The sequence below is a fragment of the Acanthochromis polyacanthus genome, chromosome 10 (assembly GCF_021347895.1).
Source record: "Acanthochromis polyacanthus isolate Apoly-LR-REF ecotype Palm Island chromosome 10, KAUST_Apoly_ChrSc, whole genome shotgun sequence".
Classification (NCBI taxonomy): domain Eukaryota; kingdom Metazoa; phylum Chordata; class Actinopteri; family Pomacentridae; genus Acanthochromis; species Acanthochromis polyacanthus.
The window spans coordinates 36,287,240-36,311,831 of record NC_067122.1 but is presented as its reverse complement, the minus strand read 5'-3'; the positions used below and the strand labels follow the sequence as shown (position 1 = coordinate 36,311,831).

The 24,592-nt window shown below is 38.7% G+C and overlaps 1 protein-coding gene across 4 annotated transcripts in view; it reads left to right on the top strand.

The window, feature by feature from the left end:
• The window catches only part of zgc:66433 (uncharacterized protein LOC321250 homolog), an 82,152-nt gene that overhangs the window by 45,065 nt on the left and 12,495 nt on the right, over positions 1-24,592 (top strand). For all 4 annotated transcript variants that reach the window (XM_022214003.2, XM_051954036.1, XM_022214006.2 and 1 more), the window contains 7 exons: positions 1,863-1,945; positions 9,763-9,937; positions 12,020-12,146; positions 15,611-15,751; positions 15,835-15,894; positions 21,991-22,146; positions 24,110-24,218. In XM_022214003.2, the coding sequence (XP_022069695.2) occupies positions 1,863-1,945; positions 9,763-9,937; positions 12,020-12,146; positions 15,611-15,751; positions 15,835-15,894; positions 21,991-22,146; positions 24,110-24,218 (851 nt within the window). The remainder of the gene's footprint in view (positions 1-1,862; positions 1,946-9,762; positions 9,938-12,019; positions 12,147-15,610; positions 15,752-15,834; positions 15,895-21,990; positions 22,147-24,109; positions 24,219-24,592) is intronic.

Below are 24,592 nucleotides of genomic sequence, written 5' to 3'. Positions count from 1 at the left end.
TACAACACGTGAATACACCACTGTTCAGAAGTTATGGGTCTAACAGCCAATTTCATGTTTTCCAACTCACACTTTTATTCATGTGCTAACATAACTGTACAAGGGTTTTCTAATCATCAATCAGCCTTTCTACACCATTAGCTAACACAATGTAGCATTAGAACACAGGAGTGATGGTTGCTGGAAATGTTCCTCTGTACCCCTATGGAGATACTCCATTAAAAATCAGCCGTTTCCAGCTACAATACTCATTTACCACATGAACAATGCCTAGACTGTATTTCTGATTCATTTAATGGTGTTATTTTCATGGAAAAACTGCTTTTCTTTCGAAGGACATTTCTAAGTGAACCCAAACTTTTGAATGGTCGTGTACGCAACCAGAGTTTATCAAAATCTTTCCTTTAAAAGCATTTGAAAAACATCCAAGATGAAGATGAAGGAAAATATTCATCTTAATTTGGACAAGGCCTTAACTTCTGTGACATTTACATTTGCTTATTATTTTACCGTTTCCTGTTCAATAAAAATGCATCGTATTTTATTTTGTATGTCATTAAAATTCAAGAAATTACAGATTAGTTCAAGGTTTTCCATATAGACCTAAACAATGAAATGCTGGATGTACAAATGGAGGTCAGCAGATTCATCCTCTGGGAACTGTGAATGCCTTAATGAAGTTTCATGCTGATAGATCCGGTGTTTGTTGAGATGTTTCAGTCCAAAGTGGTGGAGTGACACACTGACCTCCACAGATTCTGTCACCACAACAAGATAAACAGTGACTTCACCACAAATGACTCTGAGATATTAATTTACTGAAAACCACATCGGCAATGACTCGGCCGAACTGCACAGGAAATCCTGAACACGCAGCTCAGAGCATCGCTAATTAGATCTGAGACTAGAATAGGAAGTCGTGTTGAAGTCTGTGAATTAATGGTCCCTCTGTTTGACAGGTCAGCTAACTGGAGCTGCAACCTCACGTGGCCTCAAACTCCACGACAGACTCTTGAAATTAAGTGAAATAAGTGATTTAAAAACCCAAAAGAAACCGGATGATGACGTTTAAATGGTTTCTCCTACAGTAAAGGTTAAATCTGCAGGCAGAATGCGATGCACTGCTGCTGAGAGAAATAACAAGAAACCAGTTTGTAATGTGATTTGGTGTCTGTTTGAGTTTGTGTTGGAGGTTGCTGGGCATCTGCTGCTGGCAACACGTGAACATTTCAGAGAAGAAGACGAGAGAGCAGAACCCTGGAAACATAGCAGAGCTGCTTCTGTTCAGACTGTTTGGATTGTAGTGACGACTGAAACACAAGATAAAGTAGAAAATTGAAGTTCACTGAGGACAAACTTCATGTGTTCAGCTTTAAAGGAATGAGTAAATAAATCGGCATCGACGCATACAGGAGTTACATAACAGATTTTAAATGGAACTTGTTTTCTGTTCGTCTTCCATCTCTTCATGCCGAACACTTTTACTCTCAGTCACGACCCTTCCAAGTAGGACTTTAATCACTTTGCAGTCCGTGGAGTCTGATCACGTTGCAGGTGGTGGCTGCTGCACAAGCAAAACAATGAGATGGAGGCAGGTTAAGACAAAATAACTGATCAAATTAATATAATCTTGTGTTTGTTGTTTGATTTACCAAATGCTGTTGCCAAAAAATGACTGCAAGAAACTCAAAAGTTTGGATTTTTCCTCACATTTCTGCTTTTTTTCCCCATTTATTTATTTACTTAAATGAAACAATAATGATGTAAACATCCAGCCTCACCTCGACCTTTTCCTGGATCTCATCAGGGACGTATTATCATTAATTTATGACTAACGCTGAATCTTTTCTGTCTCCTCGCAGCAGTGACGGTGCTGCCATGGCATCAGGACCTCCAGATGTGACGACCAATCAGGAGCCTGCTGAGGTCCAGGAAGAGTGTTCAGGTAACGGTTTGATTAAATGTTGGCTTAATGCTTGATTGGATGTCATTACTACCGATGCAGAGTGGATTTATTCACTGAAAATGCTTGAAAAGGTTTTGTCTTCAATTTGCATGATTTAGTCTTTTCTTGAATTGATGGATTGTAAAGGTCGACAGACTGCAGAGAGTGAGAAAACAGGCTTTTGTACTAATATTTTATGTTAGCTGTTCCCCTTCAGGAGACTATTCTGTAAGTTTTATTTACACTGTGTATTTACACAGTTTAGTCTCTAAGGCTACAATCAAAGAGACGAAGGTTTATTCATCATGAAGGTCAAATAGCTCACTGAGCTAAATGCAAAATGTGTATGTATTAGTTGAATGTTGACACCAAAGACTACTATTATTAATTTGTGTTTCCAGTTAGATGCTCATGCTTGTGATGCACAGGCAAGCTTGTGCATTTTATTTGATTTCGGCGGTACATATCAGAATTTTCTGTACACAAAGAGACATTGTAAAACTGTAGAAATCCAAGGCTTGATGTCTTTGATCCCTTTTTGTTTGTTTTTTTTTGTTTTTGTTTTTTTGCAACTTTAAAGTGCACCAAGTAACTTAAAAATGAAAATATGGTGTTTGTATTTAGTATTTTTGTTCTTGGGTTTCATGTTTGGAGACCCAAAAGTGACAGTGGGAAACATAAGTACAACATTGCAACAAGGGTTTTCTAATCATCAATGAGCCTTTCAACCCCATTAGCTAACACAATGTAGCATTAGAACACAGGAGTGATGGTTGCTGGAAATGTTCCTCTGTACCCCTATGGAGATATTCCATTAAAAATCAGCTGTTTCCAGCTAGAATAGTCATTTACCACATTAACAATGTCTACACTCGATGTCTGATTCATTTAATGTTATCTTCATAAAAAAATGCTTTTCTTTCAAAAATAAGAACATTTCTAAGTGACCTCAAACTTTTAAACAGTAGTGTACATACATAAAGTAATACAAAAAATATATTAAAGATATATATTTTTTACAATAGTTTTTAATAATCACAGTTCTTATTTTTTAATTCATTCATCAGACCTGCAAACTCTAAAGCACTTAAAAGACATGAAACTAAAGTCAGGCGGCCTGGATTATGAGCATTAGGAACCTTCTGAGTGTTTGTGATCAAACTACAGTGAAAAGACAACATCTTATTTGGATAATCAAATAAGTCTTATTAAACTTAGGTTATTTTTACCAACTATTTTAGCTTACTTTAACAATGCAAGTGGTTAATTTATTCTTTGAGCAGATTATAGCAGATGCCTTTATGTAACAGGCTGATCCAGTTTGCTCCTAGAAATGTTAGAGAAATGGACTTTCTAATAATTATGATACTTGAAGGAGAGATGATCTCCAGGCAACAGCTGATGATATGCAAAGACAGTTTGTTGACACTGAAAATGAGTATTTGCAGTTCGCCACAGACCATTATATTACCAGAACCAACTGGTGCATGTTTTACAAATCTCTGGGATCTCATTTGTTGCACAAAAATAATCAACGCTGATATAGACTCTGTAAACTTTCTGCCTAATGTGAAGATAATCAGTTATGAAGATAGTGCATAGACTCTAAATCTCTGTGCAGCTGGGGGCAGGAAATGAAGCAACAGATGAGGCTGTCATCATCTCTCACTCACATACAGACACACAAACACTGAATACAGATGGACAGCAGGACATATGGGAAAAACCAAGACGAGCATTAGGAGGTCAGAAGTGTCTGTGTGGGTGTGGGAAAACTTTAGATTTAGGGATTTTTGGCCATGCATTAGTCTGGATCTGAAGTGTGTCCTCTTTTACTGTGACATTTAAGTGATAAACTCGTTTGTTTGTTGTTTTGCAGGAAACAGGCAGTTGGATGTCTGTTTTGTGAGTCACTGCCAGAGGTGGGTAGAGCAGCCAAAAATTATATTTAAGAGTAACATTACTTCAAAATAATATCACTCAAGTAGAAGTGAAAAGTAGTCATCCAAAAATTACTCGAGTAAGAGTAAAAAAGTGTTTGCTGAAAAGTCTAGTCAAGTACCGAGTAACTGTTTGATTGTAATGTCCGATTTATTTTTTTTTTAGAAATGATGAGATCAGACAGACAAAAATGTAAAATAATGTGAAAATTCTGGTATTTCCAAATGATAAAATAAAAAAAATAGCAAAAATAAATAGCATTTTTCCAAAATGACAAATTAAGTCACAAGAAACACAACTTTCCAAATCTCAGTTTTTCATAACATAAAGCTTTTGAAACAAATACCTATAGTAAGGTAACATTTACGTTTGAACAGTGCAAACGACTTACAGTGACAAGATACACTGTATTTCACTTCCGTCTGAATGGCACAGTCTCAGTAGATAGAAAGTAACATTACAATCTGAATATTTGATCAGAGAAAAACTACTCTCAGAAGTACTTTTTTTTTCAAAAATTTACTCAAATGAATGTAACAGAGTAAATGTAACTCGTTACTACCCACCTCTGGTCACTGCTATCAACTTCTAGAGAGTTAAACATCATCCACAACTCCACAGAACATGGAGGCTACCAGTTATGTTCATCCCAGCATGTTGGTTTTGGACCAGTGATGGTGTCAGACAGGCAGCTCATTTGTGATTGGTGGCTGGTAGTGTGTGCTGGATCTACACTGTGAGAGAATGTTCACTGAGAAAGAATGCATGATCTGACTGATTCCTTTCCTTCTGTTTTTCAAGGCACCTGAAAACCTTGTTTCAAATTTGACATTTTTCTTTTCATTATGGGTTTGTGTTGGACCACAGAGGCAAAGTAGTTTGGTTTAGTTTCTGAAATCACCAGTCTAAGACGCAGTTAATGATTGTTAAAATTTCATGCCAGTTCCGACTTTAAAAAAACATGTTTAGAGTTCTTCGATAACTCACTTGGTTGAGTCCCATGTATCCACTATAGAAATGTGCTGAGGTTAACTGATTATTCTAAATTTGCCCGTAGGTGTGAGTGTGACTGTTTGTCCTGTTTTACAGTAACCTGTATTGTTTTACTCTTGTTTTTCACTGTGAAGCACTTTGATCACCCTTTGGGCTGTTGTAAAGGGCTATACAAATAAACTTTGATTGATTGATAGTCCCCATTGCAGCTGCCTGAGTTTGATTCCAGCTCATGACGATTTGCTGAATGTCACAGTTTTTCTCTGCTCCCCTATTTCCTATCTCTCTTTAAATGTCGCTATAAAGAAAGGACAAAAGGCAAAAGAAATAATGTTGTTAAAAAAAACTCTTTTCAGGTCATTTGTGATGAATACTAGGCATACTAGGTACCTAAATTCTAGGTCAATATCTCTGACTAACCCTGAAACTGTCATGCAGGACTTGACACTGAGGTCTTGCAAACTTTAGAGAAGTGAAAAAGGGGAAACTAAAATAAAGTACGGTTGTCTGGGAGTATCCTCACCACCAAGAAAACCTTTAGAGCATTTTCAGATCAGCTTACAATGAGAAAACAACATCTTATTTTGATAATCACGTGTTTTACAGATTTTAATTGAGTGGACACCACATGTATTCAGGATGGAGCCCCTGTCACAACAGTCTGGGTTTGGTTCCAGCTTAATGTGATTTGTTGCATGTCACTGCCTTTCTGCTCCCATATTTCCTGTCTCACTTTACCTTTCATCATAAATAAAGGCAAAAAAGGCTGAAATAGTTAATGGTTTATTTTTAAAAACGCCCCTGTAGAACCTCTCTGAGCGCTGAGGTTCTTCTAGTAGGTTCCTCTGAGCGGTCCTGGACAAAGTAATTTGCAAAGCCTCACACTGATTGGTTAAACTTGGGGAAAACAAATGCTGATTGGTTAAGCAAGCACTATTTTTCTACTCTCGATGTTTTCATCGAGTAGAAATCTTCTTGTCTCCAACATCGCCATCAACAATGTCAAATTCTCCACGTAGGCTTGCATATAAAGCTTGCATTGGTTAGCTAGCAGCTACTGTGTGTCGTTTAGGTGCACTCAGAGTTAACGTGGTGGTCGAATTTGTTGGATTTTCCACCACAATGGAAACGGAACAGCAGATTACAGGTCAGTTCCTGTAAACCTTAACGCAACTTTGCTCCTACCTCAAGTTCCTGCATTGAAAAGCCGCTTAATGTTAATTCTGAGATCAGTTCCGCCTCATATTGACCTTAAAATGCATTGAAATTCCCATGCTGCTATTCTGAGCATGTGCCTATAGTTGTGTTGGCGACTTGGAGAAAGTGTATCAAGAAATTATAATATCTTACAATGACCAGCGAGCTACACTGACCTTCCACTGAATCAGCTCTCTATGAGCACAGACCTTTAGCTTAATGGTGTATTGTGCCTAAAATAGAACAATAAATGGCACCGTCGGGTGGTGCTTCCCCTCGATAATTTCATCTTGGCCGTGCAGAAAGGCCTCTGAAGCTTCATCAAAGACCATGCTGGAAGCTCCTCAAGTGAATACAGCAGTTCACTTTGTGCTGTCAGACAAATGAGGAGAGAATTTGCATCCAGCATTTCTTCTTTGGATGAAAGTTTATGTTAAATGTAGTTTCTTTAATTACAGCTCATCACAGTGCTATATTTAGTTCTCCAAGCAGGTACAGAAACAGCTTATGAGTGCAGTTTGTTTGTGATTTTTAGTTTTTGTGATTTTTTTTTTTTTTTTGATGTAGCACACACACCATCCCAAAATAAAATGTATAAGTTTTAAAATGTAAAATGTTTAACGTGTTCGGAACCAGAAATTTTAACCCCGAGCACTAAGTTTAGATGCCAGACATTTTTCAGCTGTGATCCAACCAGAAAAAACATATTTTTAGGGAAGGAATGCTGAAGGATTCCCCACAAGGACAAACATGACACAGCTCATCTAAAAGGAATGCATCTTTTTTTAAGTCTCTGCCAGAGCATTTTTTTACTGATAGCCCAGGGGTGTGGATTCTCAAAATAGTTTGATTACAGTCTTTTCTTTCTCTCCTGGCTTCTCCTTTTGTGCTCTCTGTTTCCATCTGTTTTACACCTTAGTACTGCCCTGTCTCTGGTTATATAATATGTTCATCCTCTGACAGCAAACCTGATCATTCCTCCACCCCGTTTTATTTTTGTATCACTGAGGATGTCAGTCTGGCATCTTTGACTTTTGTCTTGATGCAGTCCAGCTTCAGTTAAGCCTTGTGCTGCCACAACACTGTCAGACTCATAATATAGCAGAAAAGGTCAAAGCCACTGCAACAGAACCAAAGAAATTATGGTTTTTTTTTTATTACAACAACTCTTATTCCTTATCAAAATCTGAAATCTACACAGATTGGTGACAAATAAAAGGAAAAACTAACATAAGTACATCTGTAAGGTGCTGGGCCACCGTCTGCGCCAGAACAGGTTCACTGCTACTTTACATTATTTTTTCAAGGATGTTGAACACAGTTTTTCGAGAGATATTCTCTCATTTGGTGTTTTGATGATGGCGGAGGAGAGCACTGTCTTTGCGTTTTGGTTTATATCTCCTATAGGTGACTGTAACTCCATAGCATATGAATTGTGTCATTTTCAACTCCATCAAACGTTTCAGTGACCCACTCTTTCTCCATAGTTGTGGACTTTGTACGGGGGTCCTCAGTTTACGACGTTCTTGACCTACAGCGTTTTGTTGTTACGTTGTTTGTATTTATTGTCTTCAGTTCACGACATACTCTGTTTCTTTGTTACATCACAGCTGCTTACGTGGAACTACATAGCTGACGAGTGGAGCGGATGAATACATCGTCACGAGGGGCTTTAAGACGGCTTTGTTTACATTTGCCGATTGTGCGCCACCTTGGATAACTTTTTTTCCCTTCAATATAGCTTGTTTAATGACTCACACGTGCATGAAAGTCATTGGTATTTATGACTTTTCCAAAGAACTGATTGATATCGTGATGCACCTAATGGTTTTGTTGAAATTTTCGCCGGAGTTCCAACTTACAGCGAAAATCGACGTACATTGATCCATAGTAACGGAACTCTGACATAAGTCGAGGACCCCCTGTATTCCTGGTCAACTTTGTAATAATTTGCAGAGATCCTCCCTAAGGAGAAAAATGAACCTAAAATGCTCAAAAAGCAGGACAGAACCACCTTTTTCACAACAGCAGCGGTCTCATCGACAGGACCCACAATAGGCACTGACTTGCACACTTGCACAGTCTTTTAAATGGGATCATTTTTATCCTTTTGTCCATTTCAAGTTGTTTACATTACATGCTATGCAACCTTGCACATTCTCATGTGATTAGTTTGCACAGTCTTGCACAGTGGAAATATTTCTGTTTCTTTTTTTTGCCTAAATAATTCACTGAATTTACTCTCATTTTTTTCCTTTAACCTGTCTTTCAATTTTTTCTACATGTTAGTGTTTACTGCAATGCAGCAAAACACTAGAAACTGTCAAATTCCTCGTGTGTGCAAACCTACTGGGCGATAAAACTCCTTCTGACTGTGAGATCTCTTGACTATGGGGGTCAAACATTCAGGCCTGTACAGTTATCTTGGTGTAAATCAGACATATGCATTTACCCACTTGTTGAAATATGGCAAAGAATGACTCATCTGACTCACTCTTTAAACCAGAGCCTGTCTTTAACATCACTGTAGTCTCAAATGTGCATTCATCTTTGGAATGATGGTTGATCACCCTCAACCTACTATTACTTCCCATTTTTATGACTGTTCTTGCTGACAGTCTGATCACGTCCTGCACTGACATTTTAACTTACTTGTTGATCTTTTCTTTACATATTACACTAATGCACAAAAAACAGTCATCCAATTCTGTTGTACTGGTGTTTTCCCTTTGATCTAAGTTCAGATATCACTTTAGCCACTGTTTCTATTGAACCAGTTGAGCAGTCTTTGTGACTGAAGCTCCTGCCATCTGTGCCTTAACAATGAACCGTCTTTCAAAGTCTCTTGGGTCTTTCCGTCTTACCATCACCATGAAAAGTCATCGTGATCTGTGCCTGCTCAGCATTTATGAGCCACAGATCATGATTTTGTGTTAACCGCTAATTTGTGTTGAAACAACTGCATATATTATGTTTCTAATCATTTTTTTAAAGGTTTTGTCAACCATCCTTCCACTGTCTGCAGTGCAATTTCGTCTCCAATTTAGTTAGCGAATGTAACGTGTGTTTTTACATTCAGATTTAGCACTAATGGCATTCCCTTCATCTTCAGCTATAGTTTGCATTTGATAAACATGGTACCTGCTAAACCTGGATTTTACATAATGTTTAGCAACTTCACTGGAATATTTGTGTGAGTTTTGTGCAGCAGTCTTAAAAGATTGACAACATTCTCTAGACAGACGTTATTTTTAACAGAAACTGGCAGCAGATAAACGTTGAGGCAGCTCTGTTACATGTGGGGCTGATAGAGGACCAATGGGCATTTGAAGTTCTTGCTGAGCGCCCCAGCGACTAAAAGCAATGAAAGCTGTTTGTAGCTGTTTAAGGAGTTATAAAAGAGCTGTTGAGTTTTCCACTGCGGCGATAATGGAGGTGGACTCACTGTGGGGGAGGATTTACAAGCAGGAGTTTGAGTGTTTGTGTACATGTTTCTGTCTCGGTGTGTGGTTCCTGCTGGACGGCCTACCTGAGTCTTTTACAGCCAACACAGGGCTAATTGCTGTGTAACTGCAGTTTATATTGGGGTAGTGTGTAAAGATACCGTCAGTGTAATTTTCTCATTAATAAAGCCCTGTGCAGTGAGTTGTAAGGATTCATTTTTATTTTATTTTTGGTCTTCTCAGGAAAAAAGAAGTCCAAGTTCCAGACGTTTAAAAAATTCTTCGCCAGGAAGAAGAGAAAGGATCCGTCGGCTGCAGCAGCAGACGCAGGACTTAAAGCCAGCCAGTCGAGCGACAATGTCAGCAAAACATCGGAGAACAACACACTCACCCGATCCGACAAGGAGAAGGGCTCTGGGTAAGATGAACTGTTACCGCAACGCTCATCTGACACAGTTACGTAGCGGTACTGTAAACACCTGTCAACGGGACCGATGTTTAAGAAAGAAAGTGCTTCTGTGTGAGATTTATTGAAGAAATGGTTCATTCTGCATTGGAAGACAGAACATCATGAAACAAATGCACTTTGAAATAGCTGAAAAGTTAGTTTTATTTAGGCTTTAAATGAACAAATGTGGGGATTTCAATGCAAGTCATGAGCATTTCTCCACACTATACACTGTAATGAATGTGAATAAGTTATTGACTTACTAATTCTAACAGTACCATTGCATGTTTTTCCAATAGCAGTACTTTACATATACATCACATTTGTCTCGCTGGCAACATCTTACATGCAAAATGTTCAACTGTCCTGTTTTTAAAGCAAATTTATCAGAGTTTCACCATGACAGCGAAAAACACTGAAAATAGTACTTATAGATTATTATCGGGTTCCAAATCTGAAACCTGGGTGGATGAAGTTGCTGCTATTGCTCGACTTTTATTCATTCAAACTGCAAGTTGGCATATTGCCTCTGCAGTGTTTTCCTTCATGTAAGCATGCTGGGATTCCAAAATCAGAGGTGTGACCTGAAACACATCAGCATCAGTATCTAGTGGTGTTTTCTGCCATCCCAAATCTGCCTTTCACATACACTTTGATTCCAGTCTACCTCCGCTTCACCTTGAAATCTCAACAAAAACACTCCCAGTTCTGTCTCCATACCTTAGACCATAAAGATACAATAAAGGTGCAACAATCCCACCTTTAGCAAGCTGCATGAACGAGCTTTGTGTTGGCTCGACCAAGCAAAATATAAATCCAGTATACTATTTGTTGATTCTAGTGCTGTGGGCAACCAAAGAAAGTCTTGGGTGAAATCATGGCTTTTCTTCAACCAGTCGATTAGTGTTGATGGGGGAAAGAAATCTCCATGTTATCTCTAGATGAAATAAATAGCAAAGTGCACTCTACCTGCTAACCTTATTAGCCTAAAAGACTTATAAAAAACCATAAAAGTTACTATTTGCAGCATATTTTGAACCTTATTTTATACTGAAATGATGATGCAGAATTAGGAGCTGCTCACCTCCCCATTTTCATACCATTTCTGAAAATAGAAGTAAGTCAACTACTGATCCAGCACAAGAACTGTTGTGGAGTTAGCTGCTGTTTTTAGATGATCTGCCATGTTGGTTGTTGAGAAGCTGCTGTTTGTGAAGTTTACACTCAGGTTTTGTCATTTTGTTTGCACAAAATGCAGCCACACAGATGACCTCTTTGACATGTTGTCAGTTAGTTTAGAACCATTTCTGAGGAAATATTAAATAAATGGTAAATAAGTTGGACCTCGCAGTCTGCATTAGATTTGGTTAGTTCAAAATATGCTTCTCTTGCTGCCAAAATGGGTGCAATAATGAATTAATCTTACAGGATTAGTGATGTAGCAATTTTCTTCTTATAACAGTACCACAGGGGAACTTCTGATCAATAACTTAATCAGATCAGAGTAAATCAACCGGTTGACCTGCTGACTACAGCTCTGATAGATACCAGTTAAAATTTGTCGCCTGGTATTGTGTTTCCAGCCACTTTTCTGGAGTTCTTCTGCCCATTCAGATAACTATCTTTTGTTGTGTGAAAACGTCTGAGTTAATTTGAGAAAGGAAGATCTTGTTTTAACATCCATCTCCTGTCCTGACAAACTCACCTCAGTGAAGGCTCGTAGTTTCCTGTTTTTGTAGCTGGCGGTGGACCGTCTCTTCCTGCGGACAATCCTGAATTTCTTTGTTTTTCTAACTCGTGCCACTTTCTGAGCTTCCTGCTCTTTGTCTGTGTCACAGGATGACTCTAGTTACTTTTACATGTGAAGATACCACCTCATAGAAACACAACATATAGCTTTAATTGATGTTTATGTCCTGGATTTAACAAATTCTGCATTTCTTCTAAAAACCACAGACCTGTTGTCTCGTTTTCTTTATTCTGTTTTGTTTTTGAAGCCGTGAAACCTCACTTTTTGCTTTGTTTACCACTTTGTCTTCCTGCTTCCCAAAGGTCAAAGATCAGTCTGGGCAGCAAGGCCTTGTCACACGACTCCGTCTTTGTTTCGGACTCGTCGGAGGCCAACGAGGCTCTCGGGGCGTCTCAGGACAGCATTCATGGGAAAGTGAAATCCCTGCAGGTAAATATACAAAATCACCTTTCACTTTTAGTTGCTGTTTCACTCCTGGGTCAAAGTTTAGCAAAGCAGATGTTAAATCCGTCTCAGGTCTATGATTATAGTCACCTCTGATGTGCTTAATACAGAATAATCAACAGATAAAGAATCGCAATCTGGTGCTATGTTTAGCATAGAGTGTGTTAACAATACCAGCTGATCTGTTGTATGTTTAGCTAGTGGGGTTACAGTGTAACAGGTAGCATTAAATAAGGTTAAACTTTCACTGAGAGCTGCTGTGTGTGGACACATAATTAAGCGTAATGTGGCAAATGAGACGGTTCAGACAGGCGGAACTTATGCTCATCACGAAGACTGATTAAAGCTCTGTCAAAGCCAAAATAAAGGACTGGATGATGGTAAGAAAAGCAGACAGTTAGAACAAATGTCTGTCACAACACGAGGCTAAAACGGGAAGACGTGACACCCAGATGGACACACTGACCTCCAGTCAAACTAAGCAGCGCAGGGGTGAGAATTAAACAGAGTCTTAAGGGGATTTGCTATAAAGGAGAACTTTCTCCTGCAGCTAAAATACAGAGGAAGTATTTGGATGTGTTTGCAGGTGAGACGCAAGTTGAGTGTTGGATAATCGCCGCAAATCAGGCAAAACAGCTCAGATATGTAGCCTGGATATAAATTGCTAATACATTAATTTGCATAAAGTGAATATAGTGTGGAAAACAATCTGATGGAGATTTCCTGACCTTAATCCTCGCTGTGAGCTGCGCTGCCTGTTTGATAAGCAGAATGAGGGCAGAGCCAAATATAAACACATTATGTAAGGATCAATGTGTTACGAGGTGCATTGATATTAGAAAGTTGGAGTGAATGTATGTCGGTCACTCACTCACAGAAGAAATCATTAGTGCTGGTTTATTGATATTTCAAACAGGCTTGTGTTACTGTTGTAGAGGTCATCAGTTCAAAACCTGAAAAGCAAACCCCCATCCCAATGAGAATATTGGGTTTGCCACCCAAAGCATCTGTATTATTTTAGTAATATTTGTTACTTCACAGTTTGCATATCAGTTTGACTTACACAATGGTCTATTTTTAAGCCCTTCTGTGCTGTGCTAGGATAAATGACTGATTTTGATCACTTTGATTCATTTTTAATTTTGAACACTATCATATTTAAAGAGCCCCTATTATGTTTTTTGAGTTTTCCCTTTCTGTTTGCAGCTTTTTTTTGGTGCACATTAAAGGTCAGCAAACTTAAATACTAAAATCCAAGGCAATAGAAGTTATTGTCTCTCACAGAAAACACTACTCCTGACCTGCCTGAAACACCTCGTCTGAAGTCCAGGCTTTTCTTCTGTTACTTGCTGACATCATCATGTAACATATATGCCTACATAGCTAGTTTGGCCCTTAAACAAAGCTAGTTAAAACAACTAAAACTACATATTTGCTTCCCTATTCTCAAAAGCAAAACCAAAGCAAAGAATCAGTGGCTTCAATTTATTTTGCCCCTATTTCTCCGCAGTACAGCCTCAAACCTTTATTATATTTCCTTCAATTCACCGAGCTCTGCTTCCTGAACCACCAAACAGTTCACACGGTTTAATGCAGGACTACTGCAGCAGTTGTTCGTGAAGTATGGGAAAATTCAACCTTTGCTGGAGTTTCAGGAGCACAACCTGCTGTGGATTTTGTTATATTTAAGGCAAACAAGGTAGCTACAGGGTCCTAAAAGAGACAGGAGTTCATACGAAGGATTTCAAAGAGGGTGAAAAGAGTTGCTGCAGAAATGTGCTTTGTGAGAATTTTTTATTTTTTGTCAGCAAAACATGCCAACATATTATAGTAAACAGCTAAAATACAATTCTGAAATAGTAAATAATCTGAATATGGGCTCTTCAAAAAATATCTGTGACGTCTTCAAAGCTAGCTAGCTGAATTTGACATGCTAATAACTTGCTGACGTAACCCATAGATGTGAGGCACTGAGATAGTCACTAAACTACATTATCTGGCATTAAAAGGAACATCCTACTGGTAAAAAAAGAAAGACAAGAACACAGAAAACAAGGAGTGCTAAGTCAATATTTTCAAAAGTAAGTTTGAGGATGGATGATGGCAGGATGCTAATGTTAGCTTGTTGGATATTTGTTCTGTTTCGTCAAAAATATGCCACATTCTTGAATTTTTTGCACATATTAATATTTTGAATTAGGTCACACTTATGTACAGTTTTATATTAAAAAAAAACCCTAGAGATATGTGTCTAACAACATTTTTTATTGTGTAATGTATGGATGCCACATATGATTTAACCCTTTAAGCTTCAGTGTACCGCCGGCGGTACACCTACTAATTTGCATAGGAATTTCAAGAATGTCCGACGCCCGCAAACGTGCTTATACAAACACTATACACCGATGGAAAGCTTAGATTCTCATGAATCTGCCGGTATAAACCACTTTCAGATGCGATTACCACAGCGGGTGAGAAAAACACATTTGTCCGACAAAAACAAATATTCATCCATCCGTTCTCTATATACGGCTTCAACGCACACAGCGCGACTCACATTTCCGGGTTCATTATTATACACAAAAAAAAAAGATTCCACAAAAAACGGCCATAATCCAACCTTTTACATCCAGATGACACAAGCCAGGAAACTATTTTGTCCAAAACATGTCCTGAAGTCGGTATAAAATCCCCGAATCGGTCCTTTTCAAGGAAAAGCACCTCGCGATGCCCGTCCAATATTCCCCGTATTTTTCGTAATTTTTTTTATTTAAAAATAGAATATTAGCGATTTTTTTGTACTGAAAACGGCTGGAATTGACTGAAGCTTAAAGGGTTAAACTTACTTAACCAATACATTTTAACTTCTTAAGGTATTCCATGTCCTCATTTTAATGGAAGCTCAAGTTACTGTAATGGTAATAAAATAGTAACCTTTAAAATAGCAACATTTGTGTCTTTTTCAAGGACTTGCTGTGATCCTGTATCCAGTCTGACCACATAACAGCCGTATTGTCCGGTGTTAGCTTTGCACCTGAGTAGGAGTCCTTGAGTGACTGCTACAGAGAAGCACACTGATAACACAACTGTTTGAGTTTCTGTGATACCGACTCCACACATACTCACACACTCACGCACACACAAGCCTTAAAACACGTTCTCTTTTGATTTCCAGCTTACTGTCCACACAAGTCATTCTCTGTTAATGGTACTTCACACTGGTTGGGACGAATAGTTTGAGGAGAGAAATATGCGTACTCAAACACACCTTTGTTAACTTTTTGTAGAGCTGTAGTTAAACAGCTTGGGGGATTTGGTGTTCACACAAAACCTGTAAAACACCTTCACTTCCATGTGTTCATTCTTGTAAGAAGGCCCCAAAGTAGCTGAAACCATACGTGACTCACACAAACAAGCATCTAAACCCCAGTTTTCCTGTTTTTGTGCAGCTCCAGCTGAAACAGGCCATCAAACTGGGCTCTCCTCCTTCTCTGATGTGTGTGAAGAGGACAGAAGATGCTGGAACGATGTCTGAGGATGACGGCCTTCCCTGTAGTCCACCTGAATACACAACACTTCACACAGCCATGGTAACACACATGTTCTGTAATGTTTTGGCCTGTTTTCTGCTGATGCATCTGCTAATACTCCTCATGGTTTGTGCGTCTCACAGAATCAGATTCAGAGGAACAGTTCCATCAGCCTGGAAGGAATAGACAGTGATGACGACCAGGTAAAGTACCAGTTCAGCATTACATCCAGTAGAAAACCTACAGAGATGCTGTCCTTTTTTATTCTCCGTATTCTTTCCTCATACCTACATTACCCACAGTGAAACTTTGACCGGCTCTGTTTGGAGATTCCTTCAGTGTTATGCTAACAGTGGCAGGAATTTCCTCCAGGGTTAGCAGAGTTCTGTATTATCTTATCTTGCAGTGGCTATAAAAACTATTCACCTTCCTTGGAAGTTTTCTCCATTTTACCACATTTCAACATTGAATCACGGTCCGTTTAATTACACCTTTTTGGCAAGAATTTACAAGAAAGACTCTTTAATGCCAAAGTGAAACAGATTTCTACAAAGAGTTGGAAAAAACTGCAGAGTCTACATCCTCAATAGTGTAAATTTGTCCAAATATTTTATCATTTTAATTAACAGACATTGCTTTCTAGAAATCAGTTTTCACTTTGACATGAAAGAAGCTTTCTTTATTGTACATTTCTGTTCAAAAGAACAGCCATATAAACTGATCAGGGTTCAATATTGAAAAGCAATAAATGGAGAATTCTTTATGAGGCACTTTAGGTTACCCCTAAGCAAAAAGGAGGAGTCAGTTACAATCACTTCTATCTTAATTCCACCAAATTATTTTCATTTTCAAACTTGAAATCTACGATCCCAGTAGATTATTTTCTTTCAGAAGCTTTATTTCATAACATAAGGTTTTCCAACACCTGTAAACAGACTCTAGTGATGTAAAACCAAAGGACTTACCCATTTTATCTGCAATGTTAATTAACTTTGAATGACAAATTTCTAGATGTCATATTATTATCAGGTTTTTCTGTTGAGTTTGGTATCAGCCAAGTGTTCATCAGTTACATTCATGGAGAGCTGTGTTTCTGAACGCTATACAAATGCAAATCTAATCTCCTTTTGACTCTGTTTTGATCACCACCAACGAGTCAGTTTGTCGCTAACGTCAATGTACATCCATAAAGCCAAATTAACAAACTTAAAGATGTTAAAAAGCTCAGCAGAACCTACAGAGTTTGGAAACAATTCAAGCTTCCCCTTTGACATGATATGTTATCTTTTGATTTACTTCTACAAAACGTTTGATTAATGCAGCTTTAAAGTTTCATCCACATCCTCCTCCTTTCACCATCTTTAAACAGCTGGATTCAGTTCTGTGCTGCTTTCTGTTTATAAATGTTTGATATGTTTATTTGACTTTGACATGATTTTTCAAAAATCCAGGAAGAACAACACAAAAACCTCATAACAGGAAACCCACACTGGAGCATTAGAGGAAATTTTAGCCTTGTGTTTATGAATTACTGACAGGAATAATTTGTCATAATTGACAAATTTGCAGAAAGTGTAGCCTCCACATTGTAAGGCCAAATCAACTGTGCTGAAGCCACTCAACTTCTAAACCTGATGCTATTTTAAAAATTTTAATAGCATTTTTAACAATTCCCTTGTCCTCATCTAAACAGCTCAATTAATCATTTCAGCTCCTCTGATGCTATAAAATGTGATTTATTAAAGCCAGGAGGAACCTTCAGGATGTGTGACTGTCGAGCTTTGTGTGATTGTGAAATGTCTTCTCATGTGACTGTGACGGTAAAAACATCTCATGATCACGTCTAATCACTGAAACACCGCTCTTGGTTCTAAATAAGTGCTCCCTTTATGCAAATTTGACCTCTTTAACTATGTTTTCATCATATTCCTTCCTTTATCTTTCCCCATCTGTTGTTCTCTCTTTTACTTTCTCCATAAATACTGACTCTCCTAACCTTCTGTATGGATGTTTGTGGTTTGGCCCATGTGACTTTAAACGTCGCTTTTGCTCCTTAACGACGCTGTCAATTTAAAATGAGAGCTTTTTGGATGGAAAGGATGAAGTGCCAATTCGTGATAAGACAAATGTCCTAAAAACCTCAACTATCCATTTAGTTTCGCTGGATATAATGTGGCCTAAAAGCACAGTCAGCAAAGTATGACAAACGAGCATTTAATGATAGTGCAGATTTAGCTATTTCGGATGGCTTTTTGGACGGTCATTTTCCCAGTGGAAAGAGCCACAAATGGCCTGCTACTAAGACATGCACACACAAAAAAACCCTTAAAATATCCTCTTTGTAAAGTGCATTCCACACACTGGAATGTGATCAAGGAGGCTGCAGTGACATACGAGTTACTGTTGCAGTGGCACACTTTGGAATTTTTCCGTAGACGGGGAATTCACAGCAGACTTCATGGGGGCAAAGAGTGCTTTGTGACTTTGTGTTAGATTTTCTGTGGAAAATGAGTTTGATTTCATTGTGGCACTTAAAAAAACTTTAGGGTACACATGCATTTATACCAGTTTAATCACCTTTAATCACCACTTGGTTTAGGTCAGTCCGTCTATCTTTACTATAGGTGGTTTAGTGCAGGTTTTGTCACACATATTTAAGAGCACAGTTCTTGAGTTTATGGCTCTCAGTTTGAAATGTGTTAGGTGCTTGATCAGATAGGAGTTTGAAGGCTGAGTCAACACTTTGGGCACTTCTTTATGTTCTTTGAGTCATCCCTGAGATGTTTCTGTAGTTTTTTGGGCTCATTGTCCTGCTGGAAGAGGCTTGGGTAGTGCCACATGGGGTGTTACATGTCACTGTAACATCCATATGAATACAAAGACCCAAGGTTTCCCAGCAAACCATTTCATTTTAACTAAAGATAAGTGCCATTCACCTCACCATTCAGTGGTTTTATTATTGTGGCTGATCAGTTCACATACACTACCATTCAAAGTTTGTGGTCCCTTAGAAATGTCCTTATTTTTGAAAGAAAAACAGTTTTTTTTCAATGAAGATAACAATAAATGCAACAGAAATGCAGTCTAGACATTGTTAATGTGGTAAATGACTGTTCTAGCTGGAAACGGCTGATTTTTAATGGAATATCTCCATAGGGGTACAGAGGAACATTTCCAGCAACCATCACTCCTGTGTTCTAATGCTACATTGTGTTAGCTAATGGTGCTGAAAGGCTAATTGATGGTTAGAAAACCCTTGTACAATTATGTTAAAAGAAAAGTGTGAGTTTTTATGGAAAACATGAAACTGCCTGGGTGACCCCCAACTTTTGACCTGGAGTGTGTAGCACATTAAAGCTGCTCTAAAGTAAAAAGGAGGCATGAGAAGCATTCTAGCAACTTTAAGTTCAGTATTTTGGTTTTCCAGCCCAGTCTAATGTTTTGGTTCAGTCTCACAGGTTTCATTTCATCATTTCTAGCTGTTTTTAAGAGAAACACAGTGCTAAACCCACTGATCAGTATATATTTATCAAGTTAAAGCTACACTAATCAATATTTATTCTGCCAAGTAGATGGAGCCTCGGCAGAGTTGTGTGACAGTCGGTGTTGGTTTGTCTGTTTGTTAGCAAAGTTACTCAAAAATGGACTAGCGGATTTGGGTGAAATTTTCGGCGAAGGTTAGAAATGATACAAGGACCAAGTGATTAGATTTTGACAGTGATGCGGCTTATAGTCTGGATCCATGGATTTGTTAAAGATTTCTGTATCATTGCGAGATAGTGGCATGACAGCACTGTCACCGTGACAACAAGTGAACACTACGTCAGCTGCCTGCTGACGATCACATGACTGCGATCCTACTACAAATTGACAACTGCGGACTTATCAGGAGTTATGTCGATAATGATGCAAGGCAGCTTTATTTGTATAGCACATTTCATACATGAGGGCAACTCAATGTGCTTTACATTAAAACATCAAAAACATTGGAAACATTTAGACAAGCATAAAAGAGCACAAGGAACAGTTGATTAAATTGTGGGAGTGTTTCAGAGTCCCATCAAGTCCCACCGCCCGCTACATATTTAGATCACGCGGTTTGGTATCTGTACATAACGCACACATGAATAGCACACGTCTGTGCTCAGCACGTCATTTTGTTTGTGGGTACATCTGTATTAAATGACCACATTTTATGTCGTGGGATTTCTGCCACGACTTTTGTCAAGATTTCATCCGTCAGAAATGATACAAAGACTGAGCATCCATTGGTGGAGTACTGTGCTCTCTGAGTGTTTTCTTGTTTTATATGAGTGATGAATGAAATACCTCTGTGTATGACAGAAAGAGTCTCTTGTAGTGACAAACCTACCAATAATTATCACTGAAGTCTGTTGGTCTCAGCTCTAAAGAACATTTTATCAACTTGAAGCTCATTATTTTGGTTTTCCAGTTCAGTCTCGCAGTTCTCATCTACACCAATTCTGTTTTAATAAAAAGCCGTAATAAGCCCACAGTACAGGAGCTGCTGCTTAGCAACAAACACCTAACTAGCTGGTACCCATAGCACTGCCTTCTTAGCTGCTAACAACTAAGACCAGATGGAGCTAAAAGGAGAATAAACAATAATCAGTTTACCAGAAATACAACTCCAAAGGAATGCTAATGTTGTTCTGTCTGTTTCACCTGCATAAAATAATGTCAATTTTTGTTTGTGACTTGAAAAAGATTGCTTTAAGGGGCTGTATCGAGCTTTAAAACTCCAAGTCAGCATCAGATTGTGAGATTGAGGATGAAATTCAAATTTAGTTGAAACACCAACTAAACCCCCTTTGATGCCATCAGCCTTAAGCTTGAAAGTCTATTTCCTTCTTTAAATACCAGCGTTTTGTTTCATCCTGTCTGGATATAAATAGAGCTCATGTTGGCACTTCTTAAATTAGATACAGTACATGTCAGATTTTCATCTTTAGTTTCAGTTTGTACACAAATGCTCATCTTTAGCTCAGTAAACAGTCGTGATGTGCTTTGAGTGTGATCAGAACCGATCCTCTATCTGCTCCTCAAACCTTAAATGGAAGTCTGCAGCTCGACCTCCTCTTCCTCTGCTTTCCCTCTTTCCTCCTCTGTGTTTTCCTGACCTTCTTTTTCTCTTTTCTCCAGCCTCAGTACTGTACATGTTATTCCACTGACCTACTGTGTGTGTCTGTGTCTGTGTGTGTGTTCACAGTGCATTCCGATGGTTTCTTTGGCAGTCAGCATGTCTGCTTGTAGTTATAGTATTCAGAGTCGGCCTCACCCCGCCTCTCCAGCCCACAGAGACCCGAAAAACACATGTCATCAAAGCAGAGCTGTGTTCATATTCTTCTAAATGCTGCTCGATCTCTCAGTCCAGGTGTTCGTCTGTTTTAAAGGGAAGTTTCACTCAAATTATAACAACCTACTGTACTTTCTGAGCGCACTGTAGCTTTGGTTTTATGTTTAGGTCAAAAGCACTAAAAAATAGTGCATATGTTTGCAACTTTTTAGGTTGGACTTTCATTTTGAAAACACAGATTTAATGTGAAATAATAGTTTGTTTTTCAACAAATTGAAAATTCAACAGTTTTTCTATGACATTATGTTGAACAATGTGAGTTAGAGTTGAGAGAGAGCAATCATATATGCTTTGTGCACTATAATCATTCAGAAAAGGCATATTTTCTATCACTTATGCATGCATTTAATTAAACAAACTCAAGCAGTGAGACATTTCTCTGCAGCAGGGCCAAAATAAGAAGAATGCAGTGATCATGTACTTCTTTAGCGATGACAGAGAAGTGTTGGTCCTGCAGATAAGGACGACTAATATTTATTCAGCTGGACTCCCTCCTCTCTGGCTGCTGCTCTCTTTCCTCTTTATCTGCCAGCTTCATCATTTAAGTGAAAATCGACATTTTTCTCATAATCCACAACCCGCTATTCTTCCCTCTATTAATGTTTGAGCTGGAAACAAGTCAGCCACTGATGACTCAAGTGTGCGAGGTGACCGGTTCAGTCTGGAGCTGGTTCTCCAGGAAGCAGACTTTGTGGATACAGCAGCATGTGGTTGCCATTTCCCAAAGACATGGGTGGACAAATCCCATTTTTTTCTTAGCGGGGCTTCCCCCAGCGGTCCGTCCAGACTGTTGTGTTGGTTTTTTTAGAGTCCAGATGTAGCAGAAAGTTAGTTACCTGCATTCACAAGTGCTTAACAGCTATTTCCTGTGTTAATACTCAATGTGTGAAAGGTCTCAGTGAAACCTTCTGTCTGTCCCCAGCTGTCCTGTGCGGCCTCCAGCAGAGCCATGAGCCCTCTGGTGGTTCCAGGAGACTTCAGCCAGCCGGCCAGCCCCTTCGTCTGTCTGGACAACTCTGCTGCCAAACACAAGCTGGGCCTCAGACACAAAGCCTGCAACAAGAGGAAGCCTGTCAGTGTAAGTTTACGCAAACAAAAACATGAACACACACTGGTGCACACAGTAAATGATCTTTACTACAAGCAGAGATTTGGACATTGTTTTCTATTGTTTGACGTTAGGGATTGCTGAGACTGTAAAAGGTTTAAAGAAACACGAGCAGTGGGACAATCAAAGAAAAGGGTATTTAGAGGTAAAACTGAGCAACCCAAACATGATTGGTTGTGATGGTTTGCTATTTGCGTTTTCCTCATCCAGTCCTCTCGAACTTCTGAGATCATTGTGACTACTGAGTGACAACAAGCTTCATCTTCTTCCCGCATTGATCTTGTTTTTAACAAAGCTGAAGCATTCAGAGACCCTATAAATGAGTACATTCCTATTATTGCTAGTCGAAATGATAATATAATAAAGAGATGAGATCAACATTGGCCTATCTCCACTGGCTTCTTGTCTGTTTCCGGACCGATTTCAAGATGTTATCATTTGTTTTTAAGGTTTAAAATGGAATTGCACTCCCTTATTTAGCAGAACTCTCGCATTTGCATCTCGGGTCGATTAACGAGACGCTCTTGCATATTACCAGATCTCTCTAGAGTAGCAATCAGGCCTTTGCAGTGGCTGCTCCAGTTTCTTCATGTAAGAAATGCTGAGACTTCAGAAACATTTAAGTCACTGCTGAAGACTGATTTTTCTTTTTGGCTTTCCATTCAAATAGTGCTTGATCTCCTGACTTAATCCTTTATTGTGTTCTGTCTTTTTATGCTCATTTTATTGTGTTTTAATCCGATTTGTCTTTCAGTCATTGGTTTTATGTCTTATGGGTTGTTATTTAGGAAACAAATTTGACTTTACTTGACTAGAAATAAAGGACAGCAGGACAAAAGATAGGATGAAGTTATGGAGGAGCTTATTTGGACAAATTTACACCAATCAATTTACCCTGGAACATCCCACAGATGCTCAATAAGATTTGGATTTGGGGAGTGTGGAACCCAGGTGAATATCTTAGCTCTGTTGTGTTCTCTGGGCCACTCCTGACAAATGTTTGCAGTGTGTCGGGGTGCATTGTCCTGCTGAGAGTAGCAACTGGTATCAAGGACTTCTGTTGCCATGAGGGGTGGGGGGTTGCTTGACTTGAATGTTTAGGTGGATGGTACATGTCAAACATCCACATGAATGTCAGGACTCAAGGTTTCCCAGCAGAATGTTGCATTATAGCAAGATGATCTCAGTTATTCACGGTCATAATGTTGTGGCTGATCGGTGTATGAACACATGCAAGGAATTAGACTGTGTTGTCTTAGCACTCACACAAAATAAAACAGCTGCATTTACACTAGAGCAACAGGTTACAGAAGGAAAATGAGCATTAAACTACTAAGTACAACTACGGATATGTGTAAAAGAGCATGTTTAGAGTGAAGCAGGATTTTAGTGCAAAATTACAGTGAACCAAAGTTTAGTGCAGTTATAGTCAATAAACGATCAACGCAAAGGTACTGACACCTTATATGCATATGTTTTGATGGTGATAGTGGATGAAAGAGCTGCTTTTCTGGGGTAAAATATAAACAGGTTTGTGACATACAGTGTGTACAGTAATTCAGGATTGGGATTTATGAGTGGTGTGTAGCGCCTACCCCAGGTCAGGAGTTGGAACAGATCATGACCATTTTATCTACATGCCATTTAATATGCTGTAAATGTTCTTTTCCACTTTTCATAGCTGCTGTCTCTGATAGATCTTGCTCGTATGGCGCTGCAGTGGCTAAATATGTCTATGTTCAGTTTAGCCAGTTGTGGTTGAATAATGTGGTTATAACTGCTTTACCAAATAAAACCTCAACATGCAGGGTCAACAATGAAATCTGTGTCCTGTACCTACAGTGGCTCATCAGGTTGAAGGAGACTCTGACTTGATCACGACAGCGGTGTTATGATGATTCTGGTTTGTTGCTAATGTCTTGTGTCTGTGCAGCGGTTGGAGCAGAAACCAGAAGGAGGCGCTGTGGAGGAGATGCTGACAGCCTCCATACTAGAAACAGAATCTGAAGCTTTGGAGGAGCCCCAGCAAAGGAGGATAGAAGGTCAGATCAGCTTTATTCTGCTCAAATCTGTTCCATCTTATGTCTGTTTCTATGGAAGTATTTGAGCCCCAGTATAAAAGTGAAAGCATCTACATTAAGTTATAATTTTATATTCCACTTTAGTGACCATAATTTATGACAAATTTAAAAGAAGTTTATTCATTTTATAGTTTGTAAATGTCTAAAATTTGCCCAACTGATCATAAACCATACACATATTTTTTATTTTACTCATGACATTCCCATAATGGCAGTGAAATTGACTTTTCAAATTTTCAAAATTTCAAAATTAAATTGCAGTAATTTAAATATTTCCTCATTTTATCATGAAAAGCTATGGAAATGGATGTTATGTTTTTTTCTTTTTTTTGACA